The sequence below is a fragment of the Anomalospiza imberbis genome, chromosome 3, assembly GCF_031753505.1.
Source record: "Anomalospiza imberbis isolate Cuckoo-Finch-1a 21T00152 chromosome 3, ASM3175350v1, whole genome shotgun sequence".
Classification (NCBI taxonomy): domain Eukaryota; kingdom Metazoa; phylum Chordata; class Aves; order Passeriformes; family Viduidae; genus Anomalospiza; species Anomalospiza imberbis.
Genome location: NC_089683.1, coordinates 79,139,415 through 79,153,816, shown reverse-complemented (window position 1 = coordinate 79,153,816; position 14,402 = coordinate 79,139,415). Strand labels below are relative to the sequence as shown.

Here is a 14,402-nt window from a genome sequence, read left to right as displayed (position 1 = left end):
ATGTTAAGCCCTTGGCCCCTTTGAGACTAAAAATAATAATATGAAAAAAAAATATGATTTGTGGATATTCCACATATACTATTTAAATAAAACAAGCCCGGCTTTGCTGGGCTCTGCAGGCCAAAACACCAACTCCTCATTTTCTGCCCAACATGCCTCGAGACAAGTATTTTGTGTAAAAATCCAGTTGGTTCTGACACTGAAATATAACCAGCTTTAAAAAATTTATAGTTCAGACCGAACACATTTGCTCTCAACATTTAATATTCAGGATCTTAACACAAATCCTGTTTCTTAATGGGTGAAATGCAGAAGCCATAACCTACAGGCAAGGTGAAGTTCTTTTGTGGGAACTAAAACAGCATGCTGATGATACCTTTCCAGTTCCCAGCGTGATCCAGAACATTTAAAGGTAAAGTTAACTTAGACTAAAGTCACATTATAGACATGTATTTTCTTTGTAACTAACACACTCTATATTTCTATCATTACCTTCTCTTTTGTTGATAATAACCCTGCAAAGGCTGTGGTCATGTCCAGGGAGAGTCTCAAACTTCTCCCATGAACTGTCCAACCACAAGGCCATTAAGTGCCTTAGTCCTACTCACAGCCTCAAAGGAAAGAGTAGAGGCCTTTTTTGTTTATTTTATCCAAGACATACACAAGTTATCTTAAATAAAACCAGGATTTTATTGATAAATTCAGAAGCAGGAAGAAATACTACAATAAAGTTAAATAAATACAAGTTCAGCTTAGGCTGAGAAATGTTCCTGGGAGCTTGCACAGCTGGAAAGAACCTGTTGTGACCCAGGATTCAGAGCTGTTCTACCACACTCTTTCTTGAGCCATTTTCTTTGGTTCAGTTTCCTACTACTTTCAAAACAGCTACTGCATAGTCTTCATAAATTTTATTAATTCCCCACAGAATTTAGTTATCACATGTTTTAAAACAGTCTTTTCAATGTGGCTAGTTAAATTGTGTCAAATGGTACTCATTAAATAAATGCATGCAAATTCAATGAGGAGTGTCTTTAACAACAGTTCATTGGATGTTCAACACTGTAAAATCTTTCATAATGCAGCATGGAAAATATAAAAATAATTTATAAACTACTGAACAGTTAAAATCATCAATATTTACACACAATGAACACAGGCCAGGCTAACATTCTGTCACAACCTTTGAAATCTCCTACGAAGTCACGCCATACAATGCAAGAGCTAGTGCAATATGTATTACAACTGGAAAGCAACACTTACAAAATGGTTTGCATGTAAATTGGAATCACAAAGGAATGACATTTAAAAAGCAAGAACCACTTCTCTTGCCAAATCTAGTCAGCTAACTATAATAGATCAAAAAATAAGCTTTATAAAGAATAAAATAACCCTTAATATTTGAGATACCAGAGTAACTTTTCTAAGTTATTTCTCTAGTCATCTCCCTTCTCTTTGTGTGTCTCTCTCTCCAACTACACAACTTCTGTCTCTTTCTCCCCACTCTTTCTGTACTGTGAGTCTTATGTGACATTTCCAAGAAGCATCTCTCAAATTCTTAGGCCACTGAATGGTGCCAATTAAAAGCATGGTCCATTTGTACTTCTTTCTTCACAAAAAAACCCAATTTACCTACTTTTTTTTTCTGCTTTAGTGCGTCTGTTGAAAGTGTCCAGATCTGGCCTAAATCAGGTACCTTTGAAACATCTCTAAGGTTACTGCAAGATGGAGGCAGGGAGAAACAGAAAAAAGGTGAAAAAACAAATCCAAATCTATTTGCTTTATTCCCTTTACTGTTTTTTTTTCCTTTTTTGCAATTCAACATCTACTTGCATACTATTTTGGAAATCTTTCTTATGGCATCTATTACCAGAGGTTTATAAATACAGAGTTTTTTTCCCAAATAAACCATTTTATAAGCTAGTCAACAAACAACATTCATCAGCCAGTATGCAGCATTTTCATTACTTGGGCCAGTGTTAATAGGATTTAGAAATGCAAAAGAGTTATTAAGGTCTTCTGGCATACAAAGATGTTCATTCACTGAAGTGTCAGTTGGAATGACTTGTTGTATATCAGAAAGATAAAGTTTTCAAAATTTTTAATTTTTTAAAAGGTCTTCAGATTTGCTCTCAAATGCTGAGGTTTGATGCCATTTTGCATTTTGAAAGTATAGGCAGTGGAAGCCCTTGGAAGTTCAACAGTAAAAGAAAAGGCAGCAGGTAAGTTCCAGAGAGAGACTGATACATCACTCAGGACCATTTTACTTTAAGAAGTTTCTACTGACTATTTATAGTTCTAATGATCAATCTCTTAGCAAGAACTAGTCTATACCATTTTTATATATAGACATTCGTATCTATGCATATATGTACACATATGTTTGGTATATCCTCATTCCTTCCAGTTCTATTCCTTTATTATATTTGCTTCCACTCATACTAAATGGTAGTCAAATACACACCTTCAAGGAGGTAAACTAATTTGACTGTTTAGGTTTCACTCAGTAAGATAAAGCTACTAAAAATGAGGTAATAAATGAACCAAAAGATACTTAAGTACTCTTGTGCTTTCAAGGCTACAAGCTACATTTGCAGGCAGCTTTCATTTTTGTTTCAGTTTGTTGGGAGAAAACACCCATTACTCTCACTGCAAATGCTAAGGAATTTAAACCATTATTATGAGGTTATTATTTTAGTATCTATTTTTGAGTCCAATCATGCCAAGTGGTACTTATCTTTGGTAATGCAAGTGAGCTGATTGAAGAAACTGAAAACTGATTCCCTTTTAAATTCCATGAAATAATTGAAAACAGGACTATATCTAGCTCACGTTATCATATTAACATTTCATTTATGGATTCAAAATCTTGCAGGCTGCCTTCAAAATCCACATGATGTCTTTCTTGAGTGCTAAAGTTTTCAAGAGGATCTGTACATCAGCAAATAAATAGGCAATGTAAGAATACAAGTCTGGCCAAACATGCAGCAGCTAGTAACTCAAAGTCTGAGGCTACTTCACCTGAGGATGAAGATAAACTGATTTTGCTTAAAACAGCGTCAGACAACAGTAGTGTGTTCATCACTGTACTAAAGGAAGGGGAACTTCTCTGATGTAACTGCAATCATTTAGGATATACAAAACTAAGCTGAGAGGTTATTAGGGACCAGACAGCAATTTTCTAAAATAACTAGAGCCTAGCAAAATTCAAGTTACATATTCTCTGCTGCAAAGAAATATTACTGTATTAAGTATTTGTACTACACTAACCATCATATGCTTCTACATACCAAAGCAAACAGCATCAGCTTCACAATAATCACCCCAAACATTCTCACTAGCCTTTCCCACAAAAAGGCTCAACTCAGTGTTGGCATCCCAAACACTGAGTGTCCAAATCTCAGCTGTTGAAATAGGTATAAAGGACAGACAACAACATAAAACTCATATAATAGGCAAGTGCTGCTGTAACAACTTAAAAATCTGTAAAAGCTGTAGTAAGCCGAACAGAGGAAAAACATCCTCCCTACCCACCATGAAGTATACACTTCACACATCCCTGAGGTCAGAGAAAAAATGCCAGGAATTATCTTTAAAACAATTAAAGGCGTTAAAAATATTAAAAAATAAGCAAAGTGTGGGTTTCAACTGTGATCAGAAGTATAGTCAGAGCAAGTCACAGAGGTATTTCTGAGGAAGGCTGAACAGCAGCAAAAAGCACTATGCAGAGATGAATACACTTACATAAAACCTGTGCTAAAATCAGACTGTGTTGAGAAGTAGATCAGCTCTTCCATTCTTTCCCTGGAATTTTTTGCAATACTAATTTATTTTGTGCTCCACCACTTTCATTTCACTAAGAAAGTATTGGATGACTATCAAACAAATAATGAAAACATAAAGGAAGTTTTATTTTCTATTGCCATTACTTCCTCTCTCCTCTCAAAGAGATAACCATATGGCAGCAGAAAAGCATCAAATACTATCTCTTTCATTTCTTTGGAATTTATCACATGAATGTTCAATTGTACAGAAGGCAGTTGAGCTAATCTGTTCTTTCTGCAATTTATACTGCTATATGGAGAAATCTTTAAGGAAATTAAAAGCTAGCATGCCTTCCATTTTCCTATTCTGGAAATGCATCATTAAATCTATATTCCTTCTGTTTTTCACGGTACCATTTTCCCCTCTATTGTACATTATCTTTATCACATTCACCCACACTCTTTCCAAACTCCTATTTATTTGCCTTTGTTGTTTCCCATCCCCAAGGTTTCTCTTTACTCCAGTCCCGTACTCCGCTTCTCACATTTTTCACTCTATGTAAACAGTTTTCTAAAACACAGACTTAAATGCACAGATTCAACAGGGTGCATGTTATGTAGTTCTTCCAAGACCAAACAGATCAAAAACACTATGAGCTGTCTTTTCCCACTTCAACAGAGGTGTACTCCTTGCTAGACTACATCCATTTTTGTGTGTTACTTTCTGCCCAGTGCTCTGCTCTTCAAATGAAACTAAAACATCTTCAGGTTGACCAGTGTCCTCAGACTTGCAAGCAGATATTTGACATCAATGTTCATTATATGTTTTGAACAAGAAAATCTGCCAAACTGCATTGGCTTGAGCAGTTCACAAGCTTCTTTGGTGATAGCAAAGCTTTCTCCTATGAAGAGTTTCACTGTACCCACACAGTCACTGAGAGTCTTCAGTCTGCATTTTAGTTTGCAGCTGTCCCAATGTCTCATGGTCCTGGCAAACACTCACATACATCCCTAAACTTCCTGGAATTGCACTAAGGTTTTCTTTCATTTCTTGTTCTTCCAATTTCTCACCGTAACTTTCCTCTTCTACCACTACCAAACCGCAGGCACTTGTTCACTGCACTCCTTCCAATTGTAAAAGCCTGCTGAAGCCCAAATCCATTTTTCACTTTACATGCACACAAAGAAGAACAAGAGGCTGCTAAAGGAAGTGCCAGTCCTTTTGTCCTCAGTAAGCAGCCTACCACTGGTGAGGTTGCTTCAAAGGATGCACCTTCCTCAACTGTAAGCCAGAACTTAGCTGAGTCACCTAAATTTTTCCTAGTTCTGCCAACCAGGTAGGAAAGCACTGAATTAGGATTTCAAAATTTCAGTTGAGTTCAGGAGTAGCATCCTGAGTTCAGGAGCAACATCCATGTGCCTTAGACCTGTATCATGTATTCAATGCTATACTTTTCAAAGAGAAGCTGTTCTATATAGGCTGAAGTTATGCTGGCATTACATGAGGCAGGTAATAGGTAAATATGACCTTATTTCTGATTTTGCATCTACCACAAAGCTGCACTTTGAAATCTCAGAGGTAAGTAATGATGCAGTTGGAAGAAGGTGAACAGTGCCAGATGTCACAGAAACAGTGAGGTAGCACAGAATGAAATAGCTGTTAAATAACAGGCAGTCTCTGCCAGGAAGCAAGCCACAGAATGCTTCCTGAAAGAAAAATTGAAAGAGGTGGTCTGCAAATGTGATTGAAGCACCCAGAAGAATCACAGCATTGAGAGGTAGTCCTGTTCTTAGACTGATCAAGGAATTCTAGTAAAATCCTGACTTTTTTCCTTTCAGTGAGGGAGATCTCAGTGGACATCCAGAAATTCAAAATCACCCATGAAGACTGACATGACCATGTTGAATAAGAATCCTGGAAATTTTTTCCACTGTAAAGCCCTGGAGTCCCTTCTTGTTCATTACGTTATCAAAACACTTCCCTAAGCTCTATAATGCAGTCTGCCATCTCAAGCATCACAAGCAAGAGCAGTTTTTCAAAATGTACAGCCTGACCAGCCTTGCAGCTGACAAGCTACAGCCACAACGGAAGGGAATTCATTTTTCTACATCAGCGAATATCCTCAGCCACAGGGCAAACTACAAAGCGTTAAACCTAATGTCAGATCTAACCCAAAACCAAGCAGATAGGAAAAAATGAAAATATATCCAAAACTGCTATATCAAAACCACTGTCCCAGTATTTTACCCATCAAGTAAACTACCTTATATACATATCCATCTTCTTCAAAACTACGTAAATACACATAAATAAATTTTGAAGTGTGAGAGAAGCTTTATTTACACATTTCCCCTTCACCAGAAATCAAACCAGAACTGTTACTGCAAGCTATCAAGCATTCCTTGTTCTTCAAAACAAAGCTGCTGTACATATAGACATGACTTGTCAACTATGTAGCAACACAATATGTTTTAGTAGCTTGCAGGTTTTCTCACACATTCAAGTTTTCCATCTTGCAGCATTATATTTAATTACGTAACAATGAACTTCTGCCCTTATGTAACTTGTTGGCCTGAAGTTGCTGCAGCTATCAGGAGGGTATAATGAAATCTTACAAATGCTTTTTAGAAGATAGGATGCATATGTAACAGTATTACGTCTTAGAAAATAAAGGTCTTGACTTTTGCACCATGAATATAGAAAAGGAAAAAAGCGTGAGGATTTCGGAAGAAAGCTGTGCTACTACTGGAAACAGCTACCTCATCTATTGTTCCTTCAATTCTGCATAATTTTCATTATGTAGTTTCATTACTATAGTTCTGCAACTACAGTGTCTTAAACAAGAATGAACAGACTGTTTTTCTGAAGCCTTTAAGTTTAACTTACTTTTTTTTCTAACACTACATGGAAAAGAGAAGAAAATGGAAAAAAAGCCTCTTAAGGTTTAACATTACTTAAGAGAAGAAGTAAGAACCAGCTTTTACTGTATTTGACTGACTTTCCATAGTACTAGAAATATTAAAACACAGAACTTAATACTGTACATTTCAGTCACATTTACGTATGTCTATTGATTAGTAGAAAACAAAAATCTTTTAGGACTCAGAATGTAACGAATGACTTTGTTTTTCAGATTTAGTGAAAAAAATCCTTCTCTTATATAGGTTATCATGTCATAGTCAGCACAGACCAGACGAGCAAAGCCTGTAACCTACACAGTAAAGTGTGCAGCAATACAAACAAAGCATTAAGTTGAAACAACACTGACTTCTAAACACTTAGCAATCATACCTCCAAAGAGGCTTGATTTGACTTAGTGCTGCTATTCAACCGGAAAAAAATATTATGATGCTTTTAAGATGCGAATCTAATGAATTACTTCCATACTTACTGCTTAATATAATTAAATTAGTTAGAATTGCTCCAATCTTGAACTAGGAAAAAGTCATGAAATCTCAGTAAACAAAAATTTTGTTCAACACCACTAAGTGCACTTATGCAGAATGATAGCAAAGTCATCTTGATGCTTACCCAATCATTGCGTTTTCTTTAATCTGGCCCTCTGTGCCATTTACCATTGGTTCTTGATTTCTGTTTTCTTTATCTGAAGCATCACTTGAGAGGCCCAATAAAGCTCGCACTCGTTTTGATTTCACATCCAATATTGTGTCGGTGTAGCCCACTTCTTGTAGATATCTGAAGGAAGAGAACTCATGCTAATCTTCTCTGCACATGTCACTTCTGCAAAACATGAAATTCCTCCCTGAACTCATCCTCAATCCCTTAGCTTAGCAACTGACTGAACTCCCTGAACTCATCCTCAATCCTTTAGCTTAACAAACTACGGTGCTGAGCTAGTGAAACATGCTTGTAAATCATCCTGTACCAGCTGCAGAGGGATCGCCTCTTGCAGTACCAGCCTCTACAGTCACTGAGAGAAAAAAAAAAAAAATCAAGAGAGCCTAGCAGTCAGAGGTTATACAATACGTTATTCATTCATTTACTAAAATGGATGGAAAAGCACTTTAAACTAAAATATTTACAACTGCTTTATAAAAATCACCACAGCTGCATGCACAAGCATGGTCATTTTATTCTTTAACACATGGAAACTAGATACAAGAAGCAGCAGATATGTTCCTTATGTGAATATTATTAGAAGCCTAGAAAACAGAATAAAACTTAAATTCTTTAACTGTGGCTATTAGAAAGAGTTGTTATTTATGATGGACTAGGCTTGACAAAATCTCTCTTGCTTTTCCTTTATTCTGCAATGGATCTGCAAAACTTTGTCTTCCATATGACTGAACAGCAAAAATCCTTGTATGAAAACCTCACAGCCCAAAGTTGGCTCTGTAGGTTTAAAGTTGGCTCTTTCACCAATATGCCCTTGAGGACAACAGGAGGGAAATAATGATTTAAAAAAGAAAAAGTAAAAATTGGTTTGTGTCCTTCCCTCTAGAACACAGAGTTAATAGCAGTGAATTGATTAAATTGTCAATATTCTAGACAACTCTGAAGAAGGGAAATGCTATTTTACAGTGACAGCTGTTACAAATCAGGGACATGCACTTCTCCTGCAAGAACATTCTTCTCCAATTATTTAACAATATCATTCACATAACCACATTAGGAGAGAAATACTGATTGTTGGCTACAGAAAAATCAAACAAGTCACCTATGCAAAAGACAGTCTGTCAGTAATATGCACTCTCTATTCAGCAGTGTGTCACTCCTGTATGAATTGCGCTGAGACGGAAGGACTCGTCTTCAAAATCACTGATCCAAGTCAAAACCACTCTATTTACATTTATTCAAAATGCATGCAAAGATTTGAGCTCTTGCAAAAGAGAAGCTTGTACAAGCCATACAATGAATTTAACTTTTGTTCAACTCCTTGGAAAAAGGTCTTTTAATATAAGTTCCAGACCATCCTTACTATCTCAGTCCCCTCTCATTTAATCCTCTGTAACACACCAAATACCATGGCAGTTAATTTAGTTACTATGACCACAATTCAAAAATTAATTCAGATTAAGAGACATTTGTTTCATAGCCTTTTCTGCAACTTAAGCAAGCAAAAATAAAACTTTTCCTTCTCCAATGCCAGCTGTTTTTATTTTACACAGCTTTGGCAGAAATTACTTGTGTTTTTTGCTTTTTAATTGCAAAGTGTCATGACCCACTGTCCTCCCAAGCAGATTGTCTTATTATACTCCGTGAAAGAAAAGTAAATGAGATCAGGTGTTTGTGACTTGACAAGGCTTCTCATCTGAAGGTATGAAATATCAGAATTTTTCAAAACCCAAAGAAAAGTAGTGCAGAAGCTCAATGAACTTCATCACACACACTAACTTTTCTTTCAGTAAAATATAACTGAAAAAAAAATCAAATACCATGACTATCATATTTCATTAGCAGATTCTTTCTTTGCATTCAGTATTTGAGTCCTTTTTTGAACACTTACTGTCTTAACAGCTGTCGCCCTTGTTTCCATATTAGCTGGCTGTTCTGTTGTGGCTGAATCTCTGTCTCATTCCCTTCATCTGAAAAAAGATTATTTTATTACATTTTTTTCTTTTTCCTATTTGCATAAAAGATGCCCATCCACTTGAAAAGACAAATGTGATCTGCCTTAAAATTATTAGGAATGGTTTAATACCAAAATTCAAAGTGCAAATAATGAAGGGAGAAAAATGCACACAGCACATGACTGTAGTACTATATACACATAAAAATTTCCAGGTACATCCTACTTTATGAGAGCAAGTTCCTAACTCCTTTAGGGGAGCATAATGACAGTCAGTCTGCAGTCCAATTTTTGCTTTGGCCTTCCAAGATAATTGCTGCTCACATTAAGTCTGAATACAAACATCTTTAACTGCTAACTGCAGCACAATATTGGTTTACAACTTCTTCCCAATTTCCTTAATATTTGACAGTTCAACATGAATCAACAGATCTACTTACATCAATTTAATCCATATTTGTATTAGTTTTGTAGAAAAAAACAAACAATAGGGGCTATTTTTTAAGCTGAAAAGTTGTTGAAAAATTTTCAGCACATTTTCCCCAACCATAAATTTGTAACCAAATGCTACTACTCCAGGAAAATCTACCAAAAAAAAAAAAAAACAACAACAAACAAACAAACAAAAAAAAGCAAAACCCCACCATGTGGCTGTTCTCTTAAGAAAGCTATCAGAATGCCAGCAACCAACAGCTACACGTTTATTCCATATATAGCTTCACAGCACATGATGGTGGGTTATTCCCTCTCCTCAAGGAGATGCATATGCTTCCCAAGACAAAAGATCTTGTTTTATCATCTGTGAAAGCCTCTACAAAACTTTAAAACCTTGTGGTCCAAACACTGAAGGATGAACAAACTTCCTGTGTAAACAAGACTTAAGAACCAGAAAAACCTGTGGCATACTCTGATGAGTAACTTGATGTGTGACTTGGGAAAGCTATTATTCTCATCAGGAAGTCACCTTTAAACAACTCAATTAATACTACACAAAAAAGCCCCACCACTTACCCAAAGAAGTTATCAAATACTAATCAGAATTCACATGCAAGGAGAGACATATGAATTCCAGACATCTCATTCACAAATCTATTTAACAGCAACCAAAGGAAATAAACAAATGCACAATCATTTTCCAATGACAACTGGACACAGCTGGATCCAATGCACAGCTACCAAAGCTCAGTCTATAATTATTAAAACATGACTGAGGTAAATCTGCCTGAAAATTCCTTTTGAAAGCAAAACCCGTTCTTCTGAAGGCACTATTAAGTATATCCAGAGGCAAGAATTCTCTTGTGCTTAGTCTCCTCAAAAATGATGACTGCTAGCAGTAGCAGTGGTTTACAGATAATAGTGAAGAAACTTGCATTATGAGGAAATTATAGCAGAAGATATATATAGTAGAAATAGATAAATTGCACAAATAATTTTATTTTTAAAGTATCTCTTTATCAGAAGATTGAAATCTTTCTTCTAAAATTGTGTTACAGACTCACCAAGAGATCATAAAGAAGACAACAAGGACATATGTGGAAGAACTACTACCAGAATTTCGACTTTTTTTCATGACTGGGCAAGAAAAACAGGGAGAGGGCAAGGGGAACATATGGACACACAACTTATCTATCAAAGACAACTTCAAAATAGCATTAGAACAAAGTTTCTATTTTAAGTCATCAGTCCAGATTTGATATGGAACAAAAATACATATTTCTGATAGCTATATATAGAATACAATGGGATAAATGAGAATAATGGAATTTTAACTAAAATATTTCCACAATGTTGACTTTGCAGACTTAATGCACAGTCTAAACCTCTGCTGGGCAAGCCAGGCCTCGCACTACATTCCTCAGCTGGAAACTGGAGCAACATGCTGTAGCTGCATCCTGAGAAATTACAAAAAACCCCACGGCTGTCTAGGGTTGTGGTATGATCAGGACAAAGCTTTCTAAAGGTCCAGATACAGATTGAGGTCTTCCACTTAGTAGCACCAAATTCAGTATTTCTTCAGTTATGGAAATAACGCTAATAATCACATGAAATAAAATTTCTATAAAACTCATTAAAAACTTGGACAAGAAAAGCCTGGTGTAAAACTTTGCTAGTTGGTGTGGGGTTGGATTTTTTTGTTGTTTGGGGGTCTTTTAATGACCTTCTAAACCCAATGAGGTAAGAAATTACCATGACAGTCAGCCAGACCATCCCTTCCACAAACCAAGTGACAGAGATGAGATTTGCAGATATTCTATGCTCTCTGCCTTTACATATAGGTGGTTCCAATTTTGTTGTAGTAGAAGCATCAGGAGACTGAGACACAAAAAACATTACCTATATTTTCAATGGCTTAACCATTACCCAGATCTCTGTATCACTTTCTTATGTTTTTTCCCCAGAGCAAAGGATAGGGAGGATAGAGGGATAAAAGAAAGTAATTTAAATTCTAAATTTCCCCAGTTCAGTGCTTAAATCTATTTGTGTGAAGTTGGAGATGAAAACAAATCAGCTTTCCAGAGACCAAGACAAAAAACTGAAATTAGCTAAATACATCTCCAATGATCATTTGAATTCTTCAGAGAAATCTCCCATTCAAAAACTCTCACTTATGTCTAATATGCATTTTAATTTTTTTCCTGGAATACCACTTAAGTAATTGAACAAAAAATTATGAACTATGTATTTTTTTCAGAAGAATTATCCAGAAATAAAAGGTTCCTATTGCTGTGAATCTAGTATCATCCTGTTCTAAAATATCCATACGCATCACTAAGGGACAGAAAAACTACTTTCTCCAAGAGCAGTCTGCTCATTTGGGTTTGGATTTTTTTTAAGTCTAAACTAACTTGATTTATTAATAGACTCTTAGAGCACTAGGATATATTTTTCATTATACTAGAGTAAAATATAGGTTTTATTAATTATCTCTATTCTTACTGCTCCAATAAGAGACTTATTTTATCAATGCTATCAATTCAGCATTTGCACGTAACACTGTTAAACTTTTACGCCAGTAATAAACTCACTCTCATTAAATTCTTACCAGAATCATAGTTCGGTGGCTTCATATCTCCCTGATTCAATTCTGTGCCATATTTTAATTTGTGGTATTTAGCCCTGCAAGGAAACCAAACAAAAAAATTAAAAATCTATCTAAACAAAAAAAAATTTAAAAATCTATTGGTACATTTAAAGTATATCTCTAAACACATAAATGTCACCTGTTTTCACTTGAAAAGCCACTCCTTTCTTCTAGGCTAGGAACAAAGCAAATCAAGTAATTTTACCATGACTTCAGATAGGTAATTTTATTGAAATATTTTTTTCCAAAGGTGACCTGTAATTGCATAGTGAATACTGAGGAAACACACAGAGCAGCTGAGTGCAGATTTTACAAAATGTTCTTGCTACAGAAAAGGTTCCTTCCCTGTGGACACAAGCAACTCTTCTGTTTCCCTTCCCAACCCCCCAGTCTTTCCTTTTTAGCCAACGTTTATGAAACATATTTACTACCCATGTCAGTTCAGTGCCATCTACTTCATATCTCATACTGTCACTCCATTAAGCAAACTTTAGTTGTATTCTTCAAAGTGCTGTGTTCTCCAACAGCAGCAGGCCCTCAGCCAGAACTATTCTAAATGAGATTTAGCAGTGACAGCTCACCCACGCCACTTTCTCTCAAAGCTGCTAGATCTGCCACTTGACCAAGTGCAAAAATGGAGACTTTCTTCCAAAAATATTTAGCCTTCAAAAGGTCTAATGTAATAAGCCCCACAGAGCATGCCATATAATGACAAGAGTAGCTACAAAAAAATGGAAATGCTTTTTTGAGAAGCTTCATCCTAAAGACTCAGTATGTACATACTTTGAAATACACATAATAACAGCACAGTAATACAGTATTACACACACACATGTAAGTAATCCAAGACTCACTACAGTCGTCTTTTAACAGTGCACAGAGAAAATGAGGCAAAGTGAGCCTTTACTGGTTTTGCAATCTGTTCCCTCCTTCTCTGATGCCGTAACTTTAAAAGTACAAAATTGCAAGTTTTATACATTCACAGCTGGATAGAAGAGTGGCACTTACACCAGTTCCTACCCTAAACAAAAGGCTGAGAAGTCAGGAAATGCTGCCTGTGCAGCCTGGGAGTAGTGGGACAATGAAACAGCACACACGTACACACAGTTCAAATGCAAATGTACAGAGTGAAGTGTAGGGTAGCAAGAAAAAGGCTGAAAAAAAACAAAAAAAATTAAATCTGTCATATGCACCAACATGAAAAGAAGTTTCATTAGGTCCACTAGGCATAAGGGAGTTCTTCCACATAAAATTTGTTTTTGAAAAAACTAATGGGTTTGACACTTTGTAATTGTATGAGGCAAGTTTTCACTAAAATCACATGACTATATCAAGAACAGCTGCAGAAAATGTTTTCAAGTTACCTACACCTATAGATTGCTTCCTAAACATCTTCATTATACTACTGTTTTCTTTTGCCTTTTCCTATTTCATCAAGAAAGCCCATTACTTCTAACAAAACAGTGCTGAAGAATGCTTCGTAGTTCTTACGTTTCAATTTCGATAGTAATAGATTCCTACTAATCCAGCTGCATTTTAATTATAATAAACATTTAATTCTGACTGAGATGGGTAAGTGAAGAGTGAAGAAGTGCCTCTTAGGCATAGCAACATCGACAGATGAAGAAACTAACTCTCAAGAGTCAGAGCACTAAGCTCTAACTCAGCTGAGCAGCAATCAACAAGAGGAGAAATTATGTGCTTGAAATGTATTAAAAGCAATAGATGGAAGTTAAACATTTTGGTCAGTACAGAAAAGAATAACCAAGAGTAGAAGAAAATCCAAGCTGAATGCTCAATCAAAATATTTATCTTTCCTTTTCCAACTATTAATTTCTTACATGTTACTCTAGTAAAACAACTGCATTTCACTATTGTTAAATATTGATGCTATGTATACTTTTCCTCCACCACCACTAATGAAAAGCACTGATTAATCAAGAATTAAGAAATCCTCCACTCTGCAACCAACTTTAAAGAGTACCATTTTTTATGCAGTCATGAAATCAAGAGACCTTAATATGTAAT

The 14,402-nt window shown here is 35.8% G+C and overlaps 1 protein-coding gene across 5 annotated transcripts in view; it reads right to left on the bottom strand.

Moving 5' to 3' along the window:
• The window catches only part of STRN (striatin), a 69,123-nt gene that overhangs the window by 36,274 nt on the left and 18,447 nt on the right, over positions 1 to 14,402 (bottom strand). For all 5 annotated transcript variants that reach the window (XM_068185325.1, XM_068185328.1, XM_068185329.1 and 2 more), the window contains exons 3-5: positions 12,336 to 12,409; positions 9,230 to 9,308; positions 7,294 to 7,458 (exon numbers count right to left, since the gene is read on the bottom strand). In XM_068185325.1, coding sequence (XP_068041426.1) covers positions 7,294 to 7,458; positions 9,230 to 9,308; positions 12,336 to 12,409 — 318 coding nt within the window. The remainder of the gene's footprint in view (positions 1 to 7,293; positions 7,459 to 9,229; positions 9,309 to 12,335; positions 12,410 to 14,402) is intronic.